Raw genomic sequence first — 21972 nt, 5'->3', positions numbered from 1 at the left:
AGGCAGGGCCAGGTGCCACTGGGGAGTCAGTAAGGTTAGCAGGAAACCGGTGCAGCCCCAAAGAGTGTGGTGCAGCCCGGAGCCACTAGGTGTCAGCACAGACAGGTCCATGGAGACACTGGCATGGCCCCGGGAGCCCGGTGTGCCCGAGGGCCGTGCCGCGGAGGTGCCAGGGGCCCGCCGGGGCCCAGCACACTCAGGTCTTGGCACCGCGCCCTTCCCAGGAGACTGGTAACTGAATTCAAACGTACTTTCCGTCCCACGCTGTCTCCTTTGATGCTCACCGGCCAGTCTGGGCCTGGGGCAGGCCAGCCTGGGAGGTTTGTTTCCTCTATAAATAGCTCTTGTTGCCATTGCAAAGGGCTCAGCTGCTCACGTCCTGCACCGGAGGCAGGGCAGCCCCGCGACCCTGTGCACGGAGACCTGCCGGGCCAGCTCTGGGGCTGTCATTCCTGCAGTAGGCACTGCCGTGCACCCTGCCCCCCAGCTCAGGGACTGGGGGGAGAGAAATCCCAGGAATGGAGTGGAGCTGCCAGCATCACAGGCCGCCTTACGCAGCCTGTCTGGAAAGGTCACCGGGACTGCGGGCCGGCGCCAGGCACCATCTGCGGAGCAGTGGCCCAGGGGTGCAGCCCGCCACACTGCTTGTTGTTTCATGTCCAGTCACCCGGCCGACCCCTGCCCCAAGTGGGCAGATGCAGCCGGCCCCTCCCCCCAGAGCTGGGCCCCCGCCGGGCGGGTGCAGTGGCCTTGGGAGAACAATGCCTGCTGCTGCCTGGCATCCATCATGCACTAATGCCCCTCCCCGAGAGCTTCCACTTGCCTCCCCAGACTCCTCTGTGTGGGACATGCCAGTGGGCAGCCCAAGCAGGGGAGTGGCCGGGGTCAAAGGCCCAGAGGTCCCCTGTGCTGACTACAGGCAGCATGCGGAGGACCCGGCTGGGGGGCAGCCTGCTCACGCGCTCAGCAGCACCAGGCCCCTGGGCAGGGCGTCCCAGTGCCGAGGCCAGTGTGCAAAGCTGGGGCATTTGCAGCTCGCTCCCTCCAGCCCGAGCGGGACAGCTCTGCTCCGGCCTGGGGCTCTTGGCAGGTGCAGGTGGGAGCCGAGGGGACGCAGAGCTGGGGCATCAATGAACCCCCAGCCGTGCTGCATCCAGGGCTGCTGGCTCCTGCGTGTGTTAGCAGGGGTGGGGCTGGGCGTGCTGGGGCAGGGGAGTTGATGGGGAAATGGGTGGAGTCCCAGGGCTCCCCACAGGTGCATGAGGAGAGGTGCTGGTTGGCTCCTGCTGGCAGGACAGCCGAGCTGGCACGCCGGACCCAGCAGCACGACCCCTGTGGCCCACCTGGCCTGCCCAGCTGGGGGGGCGGGGGGGTAAGGGGGGCACAGGATGAGTCTGCTGCTTGTTTTCCTCTCTCTGTCATAACAAACGCCCTTTCTATTTACATTCCCACATCTGTTGTGCAGCTGCAGCCCAGCTCCCAGACAGCCTGGCTCCTCCCGGATCCCCAGCACCCTCCGTCCTCATAGCCCGGCAGCCCGCTGGCCAGAGCGGGGCTGCCCTGGCCCCAGGCCTCTGCCAGGTGGAGTATGGAAGAGGTAGGAAGTAATTGGCCAGGCCAGGCAAACAAAGGCCCTTCAGCCAGCGGGAGTCTGGACTGGGACCTTCACCGATTTGCAGAAGCGGATGGAGGGCTCGATACCGCAGAGCTGGAGCTGTCCGACCTGGCCTGAGACTGCTTTCCCCACTCAGCTCCACAGCCCAGCCCCACATCCCCTATGCACCTGGCCTGCTGCATGCTGGGGGCTGGGCAGGGGAAACCCTGCAGCACCCCAGGGCCTTCGCCAGGCAAGAGGTGCTGGGGTTGCTGGCCTCAGAGCTGCTTTTGCTCAGGGCTGCAGGGTCCAAGCAGGGTTGATGGCTCCTGGCACTAGTGACACCCCGTGGGCCAGCTCTGCATGAGCCTCCCATGGTGGGCCAGGGAGACGGACCAGCAGTGGGGAGCACCCCCACACCACGCCTGGCTGGAAGGCACCTACCAAGCACCCGCCAAAGACAGTGCTTGGCTGGGGAGCCAGCTCTGGGCACCTCCTGGCATCACCCTGCGCTTGTCAGCGCCCACCCATGACTGGTACCTTGTGTCACCCACATAACATGCAGAGCTGGGCTGGGGCCAGCCAGGTGGGGAAGGGAAGTGCCCCAGGCCATACAGACAGGCCTAACTGCCCAGCTCATCTTCAGGCACCTCTCAAAGTCTCCCAGTGAGTTCAGGTCTCAGCACCCTGTGAGCTGCCAACCCTGGAACCGGCCTGCCAGCGGTAGCCTCTGCCGTGCCCGGCTCTGTCCTGCCCTGCCCAGCCCTGCCCTGCCCAGCCCGGCTCCATCCTGCCCTGCCCTTCCCTGCCCTGTCTGGCGGTGGGCAGCCACCCTACCTGCCCAGCCTGGCTCTGCCCTGCCCTGCCCAGTGGCGGGCAGCCCCAGCCCTTACCAGAGGGGGTGAGCCACGGTAAAACGCCGCTGCATGCGGATGCTCTGATTCATCATGAGCTTCCTGAAGAGGATGGGCGAGTTGCAGGGGGAGCTGCAAGGGGAGGCCCCCGGGGAGCCATGCTTCGGGTTCAGCATTTTGGAGCCACAAATTAGTGGGGGGGAGCCCACGTGCACAAGAGGCTCAGCTGGGCCTTCACCCCCCTGTTCACAAATCTCCCCCAGGAAAATCACTTTGAGGACTCCCCTGCCCACAGCAGGGACCTGCAGGGGATGGCGGAGCCAGAGCCACAGGTGCCACTTCAGTCCCGTTCACGCAGCGGGGTCCAGGCTGGCAGAGAGGGGGCGCGGGGTCCTCTGCAGTCACTTTCAGGCCATCAGTTTGATTGTGCGCAGAAGCTCCATGGAGGCTGCCTGCCCCCTCTCGCTCCGGCTCCACGCTGTGCTCTGGCTGAAGGTGAACGAGCGTGACCGGGGGGCCGGTGGGGCGTTGCTACGAGGCTCCGTTTCCCGAGGGTCTCACAGGTCCGTCTCCCCGGGTCCCATTCAGAGAAGACAAACTGTCCGTTTGGTACAAAGCAGGAAGCGCATTGCAAACACAGCGCTCTCGCTCCCAGGGAAACTTTCCATTCCCCTCCCGTCCCTGCCTGGGAAATTAAACAACTGTCTGGCTCAGCAGATACTGACTGAAATACGAAGCAAACCCCCCTCGTTGCTCGGGCTGGGCCAGGCCAGTCTGGCACAGGGACACTCGCTCCCTCGCCCGCTGCATGGACGAGCCAGGGCTTGCTGGGGCTCTACGTGGAAGGGAGAAGCAGCGCAGCACCCCCCAGCCTGGCTGCTCCCCCACGCAGCACTCAGCCCTTTCCCTGCCAGCAACAGCACTGGCTGCCTCAATTGCGCAGAGACGTTAAACTGCGCTGGAATCTGGGGCAGGACCGGCGAGACGTTCCCTGCTCAGGACGTAAACCACAGGGGCTGGATCCTCAGCTGGTGTAAATCAGCGTAGTTCCGCTGACTCCAAAGACTTCAGTGCAGCTACGCCAGCTTATGCCCTCTGGGGAGCTGGCCCTCTGGCTTCCATGCAGCGCAGCACCCGTGCGGGAGAAACGCCCCTGGCACCAGCTTGCACCCTCCTCGGCCCGGGGGGGCTCAGCCGAGAGCTATCTTGCTGTGTCCTGTCCTGCTCGCCCTCATTCTCCCAACCCAGAGCGTGACAAACCCAGCACACGTGGGACCCAGACGGGTTCCCCTTTGGCTCCTCCCGTTCCCCAGAGAGGCCTGGGAAGGAGAGCAGTGGGGCAGAGCCCCTCCCTGGAGCACGGGCAATGGACAGCCCAGCTGGGAGCGCTTCGCTGCTGGTTGTGCAAGCTTCACATACGGCTTAAACATCCCCCACAGCCCCGCCAGAAAAGGGACATCTCCAAGCAGCCCCGCCAGCTGCAGCCCCACTAAGCAGAGTGGCAGGGTCGCTCCTGGGATCCCCACAGCCCAGGACAGACCCAGCCCTGCTCCGAACCTCCCCCCATGGCACCAGCCTTTCTCCCAGCAGAGCAGCCGGCCCACAACAGCCTCCAGGCCAGGCTGCTGTCCCAGGCCCCTTTCAGGAGCTCTGAGTCCCCCCGCTCCAGCCTCCGCCATCAGTGCCACCCCGGGAAAGGGACTGGAGGCTTCCAGGCCCCAGGGCAGCGAGAAGAGCCCCGAGCAGTGGGGCCAGGCGACAGGGTTTCCGGGGTGGAGAGTCAGTGGGGAGGGAGCCGGCAGCAGTGGGTCAGTGTCGCTCCCACGCAGGGAGCTGCGGGAAGAGTCGCCGTGGCACAGCCAGGAGCTGGTCTGAGCGATCTCCAAGCCCCCGAGCCGGCACAGCCGCTGCCTGGCACAGACACCGGGGCCTCCGCTGCTCCCAGCGCCCGGGGACACGGACACGGACACGGACACAGACACACACCCCCTCCGGGCTGCCCTGCAGGGAAAGGGACGGGGGGAAGCATTGCAGGCATTCAGCCTTGGAACTGGACGGGGGTTCCCACCTCATGGCCCTTCCCAGGCCCCAGCACAATCCAGCCGTGGGGCCCCAGTTTCAGGAAGCATGGTCGGAAGCCCTGTCTGTCTCCACTGAAGGTCTCACTGCAGCTCAGATGACACATTGTTAACCCCTTGCCAGCTCCCTGAAAGCGGAGAAGGCCCAGCTGGCTGTCACACCCCCCCCTCCCCTGCCCTGCAGACCCATCACAGGAGGGTCCTCCAGTGTGTAATGGGAACTGGAACCTGCCCTCACACCTGGCACCATGTGGCTCCCTGGGAGACTGGGCCAGACTGGGCCATGGGGACTGAGCTCCCCGCCGATCAGAAGCATGCAATCACCATGTCTAACATGAGTCACAGTAACATCCAGCTCACGCCGTCCCCGGGGGCGAGGGCTGCGTCACCCTGCGCTTTGGCTTGCAGAGGAGCTGCCTTGCTGAGCCAAGTCCGGACACCGCCCCTCGGGGACGGCGGCACGGCAGGCTCTCACCGGCCCTGGGCAGCTGGGCTGCACCAGCCTCCTACGGTTCTTTGAACAGCTGGTAGAGGAGACCTGGTTGGCATGATTTACTGGCACTCGGGCCACGCCTGGCAGATGCAGTGGCAGGGGATGCAGTCTGGATCTGGATCCAAGTGCTCTGCCCGGATCCAAGTGCTCGAGGGGGCGCCTGCCACCCGGGGAGAGCTCAGCCTGCTGCTGTACTGAGGGGGCGGCCCTGCAGGACTCAGCGTCCCACGTGGGTCTCTAGCACCCCCTGCCAGAGGGTGAGCTGCGGGGGGGTGGCGGGGAGACAAAGGCTGGAGGAGGAGCCGGGGGCAGGCTGCCAGAGACCGCTGGAGAGAGTTGGAGTTGAGAGCTGGCTGGGGAAATGGAGGGAGGGCCAGATGGGGCTCTGGCTCACTGCCCCCCCAAAATGGACCCGGCTGAGGGATCCCGTTCTCTGTACCTACAAGCTCTGTTTTAGACCATGTTCCTGTCATCTAATAAACCTCTGTTTTACTGGCTGGCTGAGAGTCCCGTCTGACTGCGGAGTTGGGGAGCAGGACCCTCTGGCTTCCCCAGGACCCTGCCTGGGCGGACTCGCTGTGGGAAGCACACGGCGGGGCAGAGGAGGCTGAATTCTCCGAGGTCAGACCCAGGAAGGTGGAAGCTGGGTGAGCTGTGTGTCCTGCAGACAGGCTGCTCCCAGAGAGGAGACTTCCCCAGCGTCCTGCCTGGCTTCGCGGGGAGCAGCTCCAGAGCATCGCCCGGGGACGCCGGGACACTATCAGCATCCCAACGCCTGCTCTCGTGCCATGCGCTTGCCTGCTGCTGCGGGAGCAAGACCTGAGGGCGGCCTCTGCCCTGAGGAGTTTGCAAACCCTGCTGCCTGCACTAACGGTGCTCGGAGCTGGACCTTGGTGCTCTCATGGGACTCACCCTTGCACGCTGCTTTGTACATGCACCCGGCAGGAGACAGCCCAACTCTGTTGAGCTCCTCCACCCTCACTTCCTCCCTGGGATCCCATCAGGGCCCCTCCCCCCAGGCAGGGGGAGGTGGGGATCTTTGCCCAGGCCACAGGAAGCAAAGTCTCTGGGGTTTGGCTGGTGAGATTCACACCGATGAGAGCAATACAGGCCCCAGGACACTGACCGACTCCAGGGGGTCTCCAGCGTGTCTGGTAACCCCCTGCTCCACCCCTTGTGCCTCAGACACGTCCCCCCCTCATCTCAGGCAAGGCCCTGGGGAGGCAGCTAAGATCCTGGAGGATGGTTGCCTCGCTCATCAGACAATCCTCTCCATAAACTCATCAAGCTAAGTCTCGAAGCCAGTTCAGTTTTTTGCTCCCACGGCTCCAGAGCTTCACTCCTCCAACGTGACAGAAACGTTTGTCTGGTCTCCCGGCCAGTTTATATCCATTTGTTTGTGTGCCGCCATCGGCCCTTAACTTAAATCAATTCCTCAGCCATAGGGCACAAGCCCGAGTTTAGCGATTCATTAGAAATCCTGGCTATTGGCCTTGCAATTCCGTTAATATTCTTGGATGGAGATTTTCTGAGCCCCCCGATTCACTCCCATGAAGTTGTTTGAGTTTGACATCTGCCTTGGACGTGGTCATTTCTACCTCCACGTCCTCGTCCCCAGTAGGCCCCTGCCACGGTCCCCAGGCAGAACAGCCACAAAGCGTTTGTATTCGCTAAAGCTACTCCGACTGCCAGCTCTGCAGCCAGGGACCGGCTGTGTGTCTGGGTCTGCCCAGCGCCTAGCGCCAGGGACCCGGGCCCGTGACTGGGTGTGACGAAGTGGGACTGTTCTTAATGTTTCCTCTGAATAGTGTGGGGGTGCCTCAGTTTCCCCTAGGCAGTTCTTAAGTATCTAGGGGGTGGGGTAAGTGTGTATGATCATTGCAGAGCCCTAGAGGGCAGGTGTGTGCAGGAGTCTGGACACAGAGAATGGCCGACACCCTGTTTCCTGGCAACTGATGGCCTGGGCCCTTCCCCCCTGCAAGGTGAGAGCTGAAGGGTTGGAGAACAAAGGAATCAGGTGACCACCTGGCCCGGGAAAGGAACAAAGCCCAGAGGAGGAGGGGCTGGAGGGGGTTTTCAGTTTGGGGCTGGCTGGGACATGGAGTGAAGTGCAGACGTGGTTGTCTGGCTCACTGCCCCCCAAAATGGACCCAGCTGAGGGGTCCCGTTCTCTGCACCTGCAAGCTCTGTTTTAGACCATGTTCCTGTCGTCTAATAAACCTTCTGTTTTACTGGCTGGCTGAGAGTCACGTCTGACTGCGAAGTTGGGGTGCAGGACCCTCTGGCTTCCCCAGGAGCCCCGCCTGAGCGGACTCGCTGGGGGGAAGCACACGGAGGGGCAGAGGATGCTGAATGCTCCGAGGTCAGACCCAGGAAGGTGGAAGCTGGGTGAGCTGTGTGTCCTGAAGACAGGCTGCTCACAGAAAGGCGACTGCCCCAGAGTCCTGACTGGCTTCATGGGGAGCAGTTCCAGAGCATCGCCCGGGGACTCCGTGACAACTGGTGGCAGCGGTGGGATGTACTGCACCCCGTGGATGGCGCTTCCTGCAGTAAGTGACTGGGGAGCAGTAACACGAAGGGGGATTGCCGAGGACTAGGCCTGCTGAAGGCTCAGAGAGGAGCGGTTTCGGGGGGCGGTTAACCCCTGGGAGTGTGTGACCAGCGAGAAGGACTGTGCAGTAGCAGGGTTCCCCTGGGGATTGCAGCAAGCAGTCCAAGGGGCGGAGGAGTCTGCAGCTCGACCCTGGCAAAGAGGTGGTGACCTCGAGAAGGGCTGGCACACTAGGGGTTCTCCCTGGAAACCGTGGGGAGCTGAGAACACACGGGCCTGTGAGTCCACAACAACTTGGGAGAGCGGAGTGATGGCCTGTCCCCGTCTCCTTAAGAAGGACAGTGTAACCCTGTGCAAAAAGAGAGGGTTGAGCGTTGGCAAGTTCACCAAAGCAGAGTTAATCGTGCAGCTGGAGGAGGATGACCGCTCTAAGGAACAGATTCCTGACCCCAACTGGGGCTATAGCAGGATCTGGGAGCAGCTGGAGCGGGAGCCAGGCATCGCCAAGACTCCTGTCCCCGACCAGACGGGGGTCTTCACGATCGGGTTCCCCATCGGGGGATCGAGACGGACGGGATTGGAGCTGAGTCTGAGAGAGCAAGAGGACTGTGGGAGACAGCGAGAGCCCGAGAAAGAGCTGCAGAAGCAGCAGCAGCATGAACTGGCGTTGGGGGAGCGGAGAGGCCCAGGGGACCTCCCCGGGGTGAGTGGGGATAGATCCCGGGGGGCCAGTTCCGCAGGGAACCTCGAGACTAAATTGCTGCCCCTGGTTAAGGAGGGGGGGTGTGTGGATGCCCACCTCACTGCCTTTGAGCAGGCTGACGATTTGAACCAGGGGGACCCTGCGGAAAAGCCCCGGTGTTTAGCTCCCTTGCTGGGTCCCAAGGCCATAGACTCCGTCAGCCAGATGGTTGGGGATGTGGACAGGCTCCCACTCCTGACCCCAACCTATATGTCTGTGTGGAGTTTCCTGGGGCCAGGCCCCTCGGACCTCCAGTGGGAGCAGAAGGTGATGGTCAATGGGGAGACATTCTTGGGGTGGCCAAAGGGCATGGGCTGCATAAACCTTCCCACATGCGGCCTGCGAGTGCTATCGACCACCCCTGACCTAAGGGAGGGTATGAAAATGGAAGGGCCTGGTGTAACTCCTACCAAGGAATGGGAGAGATGCTGGGGCATCCATGGGAACGTTGGTGGCTTCGAACTTCCCCAGGTCACCGGCTAAAGTGACCCCGCTCAGTTCGATCTCGAAGGGGGGAGAGATGTGACGAAGTGGGACTGTTCTTAATGTTTCCTCTGAATAGTGTGGGGGTGCCTCAGTTTCCCCTAGGCAGTTCTTAAGTATCTAGGGGGTGGGGTAAGTGTGTATGATCATTGCAGAGCCCTAGAGGGCAGGTGTGTGCAGGAGTCTGGACACAGAGAATGGCCGACACCCTGTTTCCTGGCAACTGATGGCCTGGGCCCTTCCCCCCTGCAAGGTGAGAGCTGAAGGGTTGGAGAACAAAGGAATCAGGTGACCACCTGGCCCGGGAAAGGAACAAAGCCCAGAGGAGGAGGGGCTGGAGGGGGTTTTCAGTTTGGGGCTGGCTGGGACATGGAGTGAAGTGCAGACGTGGTTGTCTGGCTCACTGCCCCCCAAAATGGACCCAGCTGAGGGGTCCCGTTCTCTGCACCTGCAAGCTCTGTTTTAGACCATGTTCCTGTCGTCTAATAAACCTTCTGTTTTACTGGCTGGCTGAGAGTCACGTCTGACTGCGAAGTTGGGGTGCAGGACCCTCTGGCTTCCCCAGGAGCCCCGCCTGAGCGGACTCGCTGGGGGGAAGCACACGGAGGGGCAGAGGATGCTGAATGCTCCGAGGTCAGACCCAGGAAGGTGGAAGCTGGGTGAGCTGTGTGTCCTGAAGACAGGCTGCTCACAGAAAGGCGACTGCCCCAGAGTCCTGACTGGCTTCATGGGGAGCAGTTCCAGAGCATCGCCCGGGGACTCCGTGACACTGGGGCCCTAGGAGGCCCTGACCGAAAGCGAACCATAAACAACGGGTGGCCCATGGAAAGAGCTGAGGGTTTTGATGCACCAGTGAATGCCACTAGATGGCAGCACAGAGCTAACTTGCTTCCCCCTGCTGCCCCAAGCCCTGGTTCCAGCTCCAGGGCGCCGGGACTCAAACTCGCCGCCCTGTGCACAGGTGGCAGGGGTTGCTGGGCTGACACGCGGGCCCCTCCGTGGCAGCAGCCTCCATGTCACGGGACCCCACTCCCGCCTGCTGCCCCTGCCCCCGAATTCCTCCCCGCCCCATCCAGCAGGGTCTGACACCTACAGCGGTGCCGGCTCTCCCTGCTCAGCATCTCAGGCAGCCACCCACGCCTGGCAGCCTCGCCCACCCCCCGGCACTGGGGGAGCGAGGGGCCAGCGAGCTGGGCCCCGCAGTGCAGAGCAGCCCACGCTGTGCAGGCGCATGGCTCCCTGGCGGGCACTGATGAAATCAGGGGCATAATTCTACACCAATCTCAATGCCCAGGGAGCAGAGCGCGCTGGGAGCGGCCCCTCCCTGAGGCTGGACTCTCCGCACCCCGGAGCAGCCAAGCATGGATTAATGCAGACCCAATGTCAACACAGCAGGTCAGCCAGGGCAGGAGGGGCTGGCAGAGCCGGGCAGGGAACCCAGAACGTTCCTGCTTCCTCGGGGTGGCACCACGCTGGCTGAAGCTTCCCCTCACTGCACAGGCCATTTGCCCAGTGACTGGAGCGGAAATCCTGTGTTCTTGGTGTCACCGAGTCCCCAGGCGATGTTCTGGAGCTGCTCCCTACGAAGCCAGCCAGGACTCTGGGGAAGTCTCCTCTCGGGGAGCAGCCTGTCTGCAGGACACACAGCTCACCCGGCTCCACCTTCCTGGGTCTGACCTCGGAGCATTCAGCATCCTCTGCCCCTCCGTGCGCTTCCCACAGCGAGTCCGCCCAGGTGGGGTCCTGGGGAAGCCAGAGGGTCCTACCCCCCAACTCCGCAGTCAGACGTGACTCTCAGCCAGCCAGTAAAACAGAGATTTATTAGACAACAGGAACAGGGTCTAAACCAGAGCTTGTAGGTGCAGAGAACAGGACCCCTCAGCCGGGTCCATTTTGGGGGGCAGCGAGCCAGACAACCACGTCTGCTCTTCACTCCATGTCTCCAGCCAGCCCCAAACTGAAACTCCCTCCAGCCCCTCCTCCTCTGGGCTTTGTCCCTTTCCTGGGCCAAGAGGTCACCGGATTCCTTTGTTCTCCAACCCTTTAGCTCTCACCTTGCAGGGGGGAAGGGCCCAAGCCATCAGTTGTAAGGAAACAGGGTGTCGGCCATTCTCTGTGTCCAGACTCCTGCACACACCTGCCCTCTAGGGCTCTGCAACAATCATACACCCATATCCCACCACCTAGATACTTAAGAACTGCCTAGGGGAAACTGAGGCACCCCCACACTATTCAGAGGAAACATTAAGAACAGTCTCACTTCGTCACATCTCTCCCCCCTTCGAGATCGAACTGAGCGGGGTCACTTTAGCTGGTGACCTGGGGAAGTTCGAAGCCACCAATGTTCCCATGGATGCCCCAGCATCTCTCCCGTTCCTTGGTGGGAGTTACACCAGGCCCTTCCAGTTTCACACCCTCCCTTAGGTTGGGGGTGGTCGATAGCACTCGCAGGCCGCATTTGGGAAGGTTTATGCGGCCCGTGCCCTTTTGCCACCCTAAAACCCCCAGGGTCAAACTGGGATCGGGTCTTTTCCCAGCGCTCCAGTCTGGAGGCCTGCAATTCGGGCTCTCTTGGTTAACAGCCCCCATCTTGACCTGGGCCACTACTGTTCACTTACAGAACTAGCATGGAGACATCCCTTTCTCAGCAACCTTGTCTCCCCAACAAGCTGGCCAAACAGCCACTTGGTTTTAGGACTGTTTAACTTGCTTAACAGCTTTCACTCCATTTGAGACCTTCTCAGACTGGGAGTGAATGAGTCATTACACAAAGTAAAACTATTTCCCCAAGTTTATTTCCCCCCCCCTCACCCCCACTGCTCCTCGGACAACATTCCTGTTAACTGCTGGAAATGGCCCACCTTGATTATCACTACAAAAGGTGTTTCTTCCCCCCCCTCCCCACAGCCCCGCTCTCCTGCTGGTAATAGCTCATCTTAAGTGATCACTCTCCTTACAGTTTTCAGAGGAACAGCCGTGTTAGTCTGTATTCGCAAAAAGAAAAGGAGTACTTGTGGCACCTTAGAGACTAACCAATTTATTTGAGCATGAGCTTTCATGAGCTACAGCTCACTTCATCAGATGTTTACCGTGGAAACTGCAGCAGACTTTATATACACACAGAAATCATGAAACAATACCTCCTCCCACCCCACTGTCCTGCTGGTAATAGCTTATCTAAAGTGATCAACAGGTGGGCCATTTCCAGCACAAATCCAGGTTTTCTCACCCTCCACCCCCCCACACAAATTCACTCTCCTGCTGGTGCTAGCCCATCCAAAGTGACAACTCTTTACATAATCAAGTCGGGCTATTTCCTGCATAGATCAAGGTTTTCTCACATCCCCCCCACCCCCATACACACACAAACTCACTCTCCTGCTGGTAATAGCTCATCTAAACTGACCATTCTCCAGGTTTAAATCCAAGTTAAACCAGAACATCTGGGGGGGGGGGGGGTAGGAAAAAACAAGAGGAAACAGGCTACCTTGCATAATGACTTAGCCACTCCCAGTCTCTATTTAAGCCTAAATTAATAGTATCCAATTTGCAAATGAATTCCAATTCAGCAGTTTCTCGCTGGAGTCTGGATTTGAAGTTTTTTTGTTTTAAGATAGCGACCTTCATGTCTGTGATTGCGTGACCAGAGAGATTGAAGTGTTCTCCGACTGGTTTATGAATGTTATAATTCTTGACATCTGATTTGTGTCCATTTATTCTTTTACGTAGAGACTGTCCAGTTTGACCAATGTACATGGCAGAGGGGCATTGCTGGCACATGATGGCATATATCACATTGGTGGATGTGCAGGTGAACGAGCCTCTGATAGTGTGGCTGATGTTATTAGGCCCTGTGATGGTGTCCCCTGAATAGATATGTGGGCACAATTGGCAACGGGCTTTGTTGCAAGGATAAGTTCCTGGGTTAGTGGTTCTGTTGTGTGGTATGTGGTTGTTGGTGAGTATTTGCTTCAGGTTGCGGGGCTGTCTGTAGGCAAGGATTGGCCTGTCTCCCAAGACTTGTGAGAGTGTTGGGTCATCCTTTAGGATAGGTTGTAGATCCTTAATAATGCGTTGGAGGGGTTTTAGTTGGGGGCTGAAGGTGACGGCTAGTGGCGTTCTGTTATTTTCTTTGTTAGGCCTGTCCTGTAGTAGGTAACTTCTGGGAACTCTTCTGGCTCTATCAATCTGTTTCTTTACTTCTGCAGGTGGGTATTGTAGTTGTAAGAAAGCTTGACAGAGATCTTGTAGGTGTTTGTCTCTGTCTGAGGGGTTGGAGCAAATGCGGTTGTATCGCAGAGCTTGGCTGTAGACGATGGATCGTGTGGTGTGGTCAGGGTGAAAGCTGGAGGCATGCAGGTAGGAATAGCAGTCAGTAGGTTTCCGGTATAGGGTGGTGTTTATGTGGCCATTGTTTATTAGCACTGTAGTGTCCAGGAAGTGGATCTCTTGTGTGGACTGGACCAGGCTGAGGTTGGTGGTGGGATGGAAATTGTTGAAATCATGGTGGAATTCCTCAAGGGCTTCTTTTCCATGGGTCCAGATGATGAAGATGTCATCAATATAGCGCAAGTAGAGTAGGGGCTTTAGGGGACGAGAGCTGAGGAAGCGTTGTTCTAAATCAGCCATAAAAATGTTGGCATACTGTGGGGCCATGCGGGTACCCATAGCAGTGCCGCTGATCTGAAGGTATACATTGTCCCCAAATGTGAAATAGTTATGGGTAAGGACAAAGTCACAAAGTTCAGCCACCAGGTTAGCCGTGACATTATCGGGGATAGTGTTCTTGACGGCTTGTAGTCCATCTTTGTGTGGAATGTTGGTGTAGAGGGCTTCTACATCCATAGTAGCCAGGATGGTGTTATCAGGAAGATCACCGATGGATTGAAGTTTCCTCAGGAAGTCAGTGGTGTCTCGAAGGTAGCTGGGAGTGCTGGTAGCGTAGGGCCTGAGGAGGGAGTCTACATAGCCAGACAATCCTGCTGTCAGGGTGCCAATGCCTGAGATGATGGGGCGCCCAGGATTTCCAGGTTTATGGATCTTGGGTAGTAGATAGAATATCCCAGGTCGGGGTTCCAGGGGTGTGTCTGTGCGGATTTGATCTTGTGCTTTTTCAGGAAGTTTCTTGAGCAAATGCTGAAGTTGCTTTTGGTAACTCTCAGTGGGATCATAGGGTAATGGCTTGTAGAAACTCGTGTTGGAGAGCTGCCGAGCAGCCTCTTGTTCATATTCCGACCTATTCATGATGACAACATCATGCCTACAGACAGCCCCGCAACCTGAAGCAAATACTCACCAACAACCACATACCACACAACAGAACCACTAACCCAGGAACTTATCCTTGCAACAAAGCCCGTTGCCAATTGTGCCCACATATCTATTCAGGGGACACCATCACAGGGCCTAATAACATCAGCCACACTATCAGAGGCTCGTTCACCTGCACATCCACCAATGTGATATATGCCATCATGTGCCAGCAATGCCCCTCTGCCATGTACATTGGTCAAACTGGACAGTCTCTACGTAAAAGAATAAATGGACACAAATCAGATGTCAAGAATTATAACATTCATAAACCAGTCGGAGAACACTTCAATCTCTCTGGTCACGCAATCACAGACATGAAGGTCGCTATCTTAAAACAAAAAAACTTCAAATCCAGACTCCAGCGAGAAACTGCTGAATTGGAATTCATTTGCAAATTGGATACTATTAATTTAGGCTTAAATAGAGACTGGGAGTGGCTAAGTCATTATGCAAGGTAGCCTGTTTCCTCTTGTTTTTTCCTACCCCCCCCCCCAGATGTTCTGGTTTAACTTGGATTTAAACCTGGAGAATGGTCAGTTTAGATGAGCTATTACCAGCAGGAGAGTGAGTTTGTGTGTGTATGGGGGTGGGGGGGATGTGAGAAAACCTTGATCTATGCAGGAAATAGCCCGACTTGATTATGTAAAGAGTTGTCACTTTGGATGGGCTAGCACCAGCAGGAGAGTGAATTTGTGTGGGGGGGTGGAGGGTGAGAAAACCTGGATTTGTGCTGGAAATGGCCCACCTGTTGATCACTTTAGATAAGCTATTACCAGCAGGACAGTGGGGTGGGAGGAGGTATTGTTTCATGATTTCTGTGTGTATATAAAGTCTGCTGCAGTTTCCACGGTAAACATCTGATGAAGTGAGCTGTAGCTCACGAAAGCTCATGCTCAAATAAATTGGTTAGTCTCTAAGGTGCCACAAGTACTCCTTTTCTTTTTTCTCCTTACAGTGTGTATGGTAACACCCATTTTTTCATGTTCTGTGTGTATATAAATCTCCCCACTGTATTTTCCACTGAATGCATCCGATGAAGTTAGCTGTAGCTCACGAAAGCTTATGCTCAAATAAATTGGTTAGTCTCTAAGGTGCCACAAGTACTCCTTTTCTTTTTGCGAATACAGACTAACACAAACTTCTCAAAGCTATCCACACTGGATCCGTCAACAGGAAAGTCAGTGGATCCATTCATAACAGAAAATTTCTGGCTGTTTGGAACTGAAACTTTCTTGATTAAATCACTTTCACACCCTTCATAGAATCATAGAATATAAGGGTTGGAAGGGACCCCAGAAGGTCATCTAGTCCAACCCCCTGCTCGAAGCAGGACCAATTCCCAGTTAAATCATCCCAGCCAGGGCTTTGTCAAGCCTGACCTTAAAAACCTCTAAGGAAGGAGATTCTACCACCTCCCTAGGTAACGCATTCCAGTGTTTCACCACCCTCTTAGTGAAAAAGTTTTTCCTAATATCCAATCTAAACCTCCCCCACTGCAGCTTGAGACCATTACTCCTCGTTCTGTCATCTGATACCATTGAGAACAGTCTAGAGCCATCCTCTTTGGAACCCCCTTTCAGGTAGTTGAAAGCAGCTATCAAATCCCCCCTCATTCTTCTCTTCTGCAGGCTAAACAATCCCAGCTCCCTCAGCCTCTCCTCATAACTCATGTGTTCCAGCCCCCTAATCATTTTTGTTGCCCTTCGCTGGACTCTCTCCAATTTATCCACATCCTTCTTGTAGTGTGGGGCCCAAAACTGGACACAGTACTCCAGATGAGGCCTCACCAATGTCGAATAGAGGGGAACGATCACGTCCCTCGATCTGCTCGCTATGCCCCTACTATTTATTGCCCCTTCAATTGCAGTAAACTGCTTGTAAAGACTCCATGAGGATTTCTTTCCCTAGGGCTTTTCTATGCAACAATTCACCCCTCACAGAAATTCTGCTCTTACCCTCTTTACCTAGGGCTTGCTCTAGAGGAACACTTTCCTGAGCAACAACAGACTCTTTCTGGGTCTCACATCCAGAATTACCTCTGGCCCATCAGGCGGATTGCTACACAATCCCCTTTCAGGCAAACTGACAGACTTCCTAGATAAAAGGTCGGAAGCATTCTCTTTCCTTTTGCCACACACAAGTTCAGGATTCTTTTCCTTCTTGCTACAGGTTTCCACACCCTCAGTAGGTAACACAATCACATCACCTTCATGCTCTCCTTGTGCCCTGGCTAGGATCTCACCCTGATTAGACAGAGTTGCTGCACCCTTTCCCAACAACACACTAGCAACAGGCAAAATACAAGCACCAGAATTGTCTGGTCTCTGGGATTTTACATAGACACTAACTGGATGCGATCTAGTCACAGGGCCATTCTCCCGAGCAGACACAAACTTAGGGCCATTCCCTTCCTGGGCTTTAGCTGAATCCAGAACCAGCTCTGAGACAACTGCACTACCCTCAGCCATCACAGGCTGAAAGGCCCCTTCTGTCTGCTCCACAGACGAAGAGCCGGACACACTTTCTCCTTTCCCAGACATACAGCTTGGGATCTCATTCCCCTGGTCCCAGCACACAGGGCTGGTCACAGACAACTGCTTGGAGATCAGGGTAGCTCCCTCCACAGGCAAGTCAATACCCCTGACAGACACAGGCACGTTTCCTTCACTGTCACAATTCTCCACCCAGCTAACAGGTAAGGTCCAGGGACACTCATCTTCCACTCTCCTCGCCTTCCCACCCTGCTGACTAGACACAGCCATCAGCTCACAAGGCGGCCTAGGCTCATCCAGACTTTCTTTACCAAGCACCTTGCCACTCCCAACAGATCCCCTGCCCTGCCTGTGTCTCCCCCCACTCAGCTGGGGTCTCAGCTCCCCCCTTGCTCAGCACTGCCCTTGCTGTCCCAGTGGGGGTAGGCAGCGAGCTTGCTGCTTTCCTCACTGCATCAGAGCCAGCGTGAGCCCCCTCTCCAGTGTGCAGGGGGGCGGGGAGCATCTCTCTGTCCCAGGATCTCGCCACCCCAGGAATGTCTCCCCATTGACCATCATCTTCCACTCCCTCTGGGGAGGGGCTTCACCCCAGGAAACTCCACACAGACATATAGGTCGGGGTCAGGCGTGGGAGCCTGTCCACCTCCCCACCCATCTGGCTGACGGAGTCTATGGCCTTGGGACCCAGCAAGGGAGCTAGACACTGGGGCTTTTCCGCAGGGTCCCCCTGGTTCAAATCGCCAGCCTGCTCAAAGGCAGTGAGGTGGGCATCCACATCCCACCGCCCCCTTAACCAGGGGCAGCAATTTAGTCTCGAGGTTCCCTGCGGAACTGGCCCCCCAGGGTCTATCCCCACTCACCCCGGGGAGGTCCCCTAGGCCTCTCTGCTCCCCCACCGCCAGTTCATGCTGCTGCTGCTTCTGCAGCTCTTTCTCGGGCTCTCGCTGTCTCTCACAGTCCTCTTGCTCTCTCGGACTCAGCTCCAATCCCGTTCGTCTCCGATCCCCGGATGGGGAACCCGATCGTGAAGACCCTCGTCTGGTCGAGGACAGGAGTCTTGGGGATGCCTGGCTCCCACTCCAGCTGCTCCCAGATCCTGCTATAGCCCCAGTTGGGGTCAGGAATCTGTTCCTTAGAGCGGTCATCCTCCTCCAGCTGCACGATGAACTGTGCTTTGGTGAACTTCCCAATGCTCAACCCTCTCTTTCTGCACAGGGTTACAATGTCCTTCTTAAGGAGACGGTGACAGGCCATCACTCCGCTCTTCCCAAGTTGTTGTGGACGCACAGGCCTGTGTGTTCTCAGCTCCCCACGGTTTCCAGGGAGAACCCCTCGTGTGCCAGCCCTTCTCGAGGTCACCACCTCTTTGCCAGGGTGGAGCGGCAGACTCCTCCGCCCCTTGGACTGCTCGCTGCAATCCCCAGGCGAACCCTGTTACTGCAAAAGTCCTTCTCTCTCCCAGGGCCAAGCCGCAGGCTCCTCCGCCCCTGAGACTGCTCACCACAGTCCCCAAGGGGACCCCATTACTGCACAGTCCTTCTTGCTGGTCACACACTCCCAGGGGGTTAACCGCCCCCCCAAAACCGCTCCTCTCTGAGCCTTCAGCACGCCTGGTCCTCGTCAATCCCCCTTCGTTTTACTGCTCCCCAGTCACTTACTGCAGGAAGCACCATCCACGGGGTGCAGTACATCCCACTGCTCCCACCAGTTGTCTCGGAGTCCCTGGGCGATGCTCTGGAACTGCTCCCTATGAAGCCAGGCAGGACTCTGGGGAAGTCTCCTTTCTGTGAGCAGCCTGTCTTCAGGACACACAGCTCACACAGCTTCCACCTTCCTGGGTCTGACCTTGGAGCATTCAGCATCCTCTGCCCCTCCGTGCGCTTCCCACAGCGAGTCCACCCAGGCGGGCTCCTGGGGAAGCCAGAGGGTCCTGCCCGCCAACTCCGCAGTCAGACGGGACTCTCAGCCAGCCAGTGAAACAGAAGGTTTATTAGACAACAGGAACAGGGTCTAAACCAGAGCTTGTAGGTGCAGAGAACAGGACCCCTCAGCTGGATCCATTTTGGGGGGCAGTGAGCCAGACAACCACGTCTGCCCTTCACTCCATGTCTCCAGCCAGCCCTAAACTGAAACCCCCTCCAGCCCCTCCTCCTCTGGGCTTTGTTCCTTTCCCCGGGCCAGGAGGTCACCTGATTCCTTTGTTCTCCAACCCTTTAGCTCTCACCTTGCAGGGGGGAAGGGCCCAGGCCATCAGTTGTAAGGAAACAGGGTGTCGGCCATTGTCTGTGTCCAGACCCCTGCACACACCTGTCCTCTAGGGCACTGCAATGATCATACACCCTTACCCCACCACCTAGATACTTAAGAACTGCCTAGGGGAAACTGAGGCACCCCCACACTATTCAGAGGAAACATTAAGAAGAGTCCCACTTCGTCACAGCTTCCCACAGCGAGTCTGCCCAGGCAGGCTCCTGGAGAAGCCAGAGGGTCCTGCACCCCAACTTCACAGTCAGGCGTGACTCTCAGCCAGCTAGTAAAACAGAGGTTTATTAGACAACACGAACATGGTCTAACACAGAGCTTGTAGGTGCAGCGAACAGGAGCCCTCAGCTGGGTCCATTTTGGGGGGCAGTGAGCCAGACAACCACATCTGCACTTCACTCCTCATCCCCAGCCAGCCCCAAACTGAAGCTTTCTCCAGCCCCCCTGCCCCCCGCTTTGTCCCTTTCCCGGGCCAGGAGGTCACCTGATTCCTTTGTTCTCCAGCCCTTCAGCTCTCACCTCGCAGGGGGGAAGGGCCCAGGCCATCAGTGGCCAGGAAACAGGGTGTCGGCCATTCTCTGTGTCCAGACCCCTGCACACACCTGCCCTCTAGGGCTCTGCAATGATCATACACCCTTACCCCACCCCCTAGAGACTTAAGAACTGCCTAGGGGAAACTGAGGCACCCCCACAACATTCAGAGGAAACATTAAGAACAGTCCCACTTCGTCACCCTTGGCACCACAGCTCTGGCCATAATGCAGGCAACACCAGTGGCTGGGGCTGGGGCCCATGGATGGAGGGCAGATGTGCTGGCCCAGGGATACCCCAGTCCTGGGTCTGTGACACTGCGGAAACTGTGCAGAGAGAAGGACAGAAGCGGGCCAGGGTTTCAGCCTGCCTGAGTCCTGTCTCTCCAGCTTGCAGAGGGCAGGAAAGGCTGCGCCATGCAGCAGGGAGAGAGCTGGCACAGGCCGGCGTCGGGCTCTCTGACATGGGGGGGACTGGACAGCGACAAAGGGAGGCTAATGGATGCTGGGAGGCAGGCAGCTGTGGGAGCCCCCCTGCCCCGGGGGTGTGAGCAGGGGCTGTGCCAGGTAGTGGGGGAGGTGCAGGGACAGTGACAGATTTGTTTAATTTGCACGCCAGCCTGAGTGAGGCCATTTTGCAGGGAGCAGCAAGCACCGCGGCCCCTTCCTAAGGGCTGGTTATATATGGGCGCTGTCCCCAGCTGGCAGCTCAGCCATTGCAGGGGCAGTGGGAGAGTGCAACCAAATTATCCTCTGGCTGCAGGACCCCCCGGGGTTGCTTACCAGTAAAGGCCCTGGCCTCATGTCTCTTCATTCGCTCCTGATGGATGAGCAATAACCTGCCGAGCCCCCTGCTGCCCCCGGGCACTCTGGGCAGCCACCTGGGCCTCGAGGTGCCACACGCGGCAAGCTACACAGGAAACGCCTCCTGGCTCTTCAGGTGGCTGCCCTGGCCCGTTCCCCGAGCGGGAGGGGGGCACATGGGGCACATGCAGAGCAGAAGGGCCCACAGCCTGTCCCCTTCTTAGCCCCACCAGCCAGCCACCTGCTGAGCTATGGGCAAGGCCTAGGTGGAACGGTGAGCAGCCCTGGGGGGGCAGAAGTGGTTTCTAGAGGCGACAGGAGGAAGCTGGGAGCCCGAGCTCCTGGGTTCTTCAAGAACTGGCTCTGCCCTGCCCCCCTTTCAGTGGGATAGCCCTGAATGCAAACGGAAAGGGTTTAACATTGAACTCTCCTCAGTCCACGGTCAGGGTCTTTCAGGCCAGTCCGCGAGTGCTGCTGTCCCCTGCCCCACCTGCCTGCTACCTCTCTGGCAGCAGCTTTGCTGCTGGTACTGGACCCCGGGGCTGCCCGAGATGGACTCTGCCCAATGCACGGTGTGCCCTGGAGAGAGAGACACCCTCTGCTGTTCTAGGGACACAGGACCCTATGGGGCAGCCCCAGGGGGAACAGCCGGCCCCTGTAACCTGTGTCAGTGGACAGTGATGTGGGGTGCTGAGGGTCTGCAGGGTGTGACAGTGGGTCTGTGTCACAGCACAGGCATGGAGGGGTGTGACGAAGTGGGACTGTTCTTAATGTTTCCTCTGAATAGTGTGGGGGTGCCTCAGTTTCCCCTAGGCAGTTCTTAAGTATCTAGGGGGTGGAGTAAGGGTGTATGATCATTGCAGAGCCCTAGAGGGCAGGTGTGTGAAGGGGTCTGGACACAGAGAATGGCCGACACCCTGTTTCCTGGCAACTGATGGCCTGGGCCCTTCCCCCCTGCAAGGTGAGAGCTGAAGGGTTGGAGAACAAAGGAATCAGGTGACCTCCTGGCCCGGGAAAGGAACAAAGCCCAGAGGAGGAGGGGCTGGAGGGGGTTTCAGTTTGGGGCTGGCTGGGACATGGAGTGAAGTGCAGACGTGGTTGTCTGGCTCACTGCCCCCCAAAATGGACCCAGCTGAGGGGTCCCGTTCTCTGCACCTGCAAGCTCTGTTTTAGACCATGTTCCTGTCGCCTAATAAACCTTCTGTCTTACTGGCTGGCTGAGAGTCACGTCTGACTGCGAAGTTGGGGTGCAGGACCCTCTGGCTTCCCCAGGAGCCCCGCCTGAGCGGACTCGCTGGGGGGAAGCGCACGGAGGGGCAGAGGATGCTGAATGCTCCGAGGTCAGACCCAGGAAGGTGGAAGCTGGGTGAGCTGTGTGTCCTGAAGACAGGCTGCTCACAGAAAGGCGACTGCCCCAGAGTCCTGACTGGCTTCATGGGGAGCAGTTCCAGAGCATCGCCCGGGGACTCCGTGACAACTGGTGGCAGCGGTGGGATGTACTGCACCCCATGGATGGCGCTTCCTGCAGTAAGTGACTGGGGAGCAGTAACACGAAGGGGGATTGCCGAGGACCAGGCCTGCTGAAGGCTCAGAAAGGAGCGGTTTCGGGGGGCGGTTAACCCCTGGGAGTGTGTGACCAGCGAGAAGGACTGTGCAGTAATGGGGTCCCCCTGGGGACTGCAGTGAGCAGTCTCAGGGGCGGAGGAGTCTGCAGCTCGACCCTGGCAAAGAGGTGGTGACCTGGAGAAGGGCTGGCACACTAGGGGTTCTCCCTGG

General features: G+C 57.9%; 1 protein-coding gene across 3 annotated transcripts in view; it reads right to left on the bottom strand.

Annotated features, from left to right (window-relative positions):
* Positions 1-21972, bottom strand: part of PDE4C (phosphodiesterase 4C) — a 121809-nt gene that overhangs the window by 40486 nt on the left and 59351 nt on the right. The window contains exon 1 of one of the 3 annotated variants that reach the window (XM_075123223.1): positions 2488-3260. The exons of the other annotated variants lie outside the window; for them this stretch is intronic. Within the exon in view, the coding sequence (XP_074979324.1) occupies positions 2488-2624 (137 nt within the window). The 5' untranslated portion in view covers positions 2625-3260. Of the gene's footprint in view, positions 1-2487; positions 3261-21972 lie in introns of those variants that run through there. 3 annotated transcript variants of the gene reach the window in all.

This window comes from Caretta caretta, chromosome 25 (genome assembly GCF_965140235.1).
Source record: "Caretta caretta isolate rCarCar2 chromosome 25, rCarCar1.hap1, whole genome shotgun sequence".
NCBI classification, from domain to species: Eukaryota; Metazoa; Chordata; order Testudines; family Cheloniidae; genus Caretta; species Caretta caretta.
Note: the sequence above shows the minus strand (reverse complement) of the source record. Positions and strands in the feature narration are given on the sequence as shown.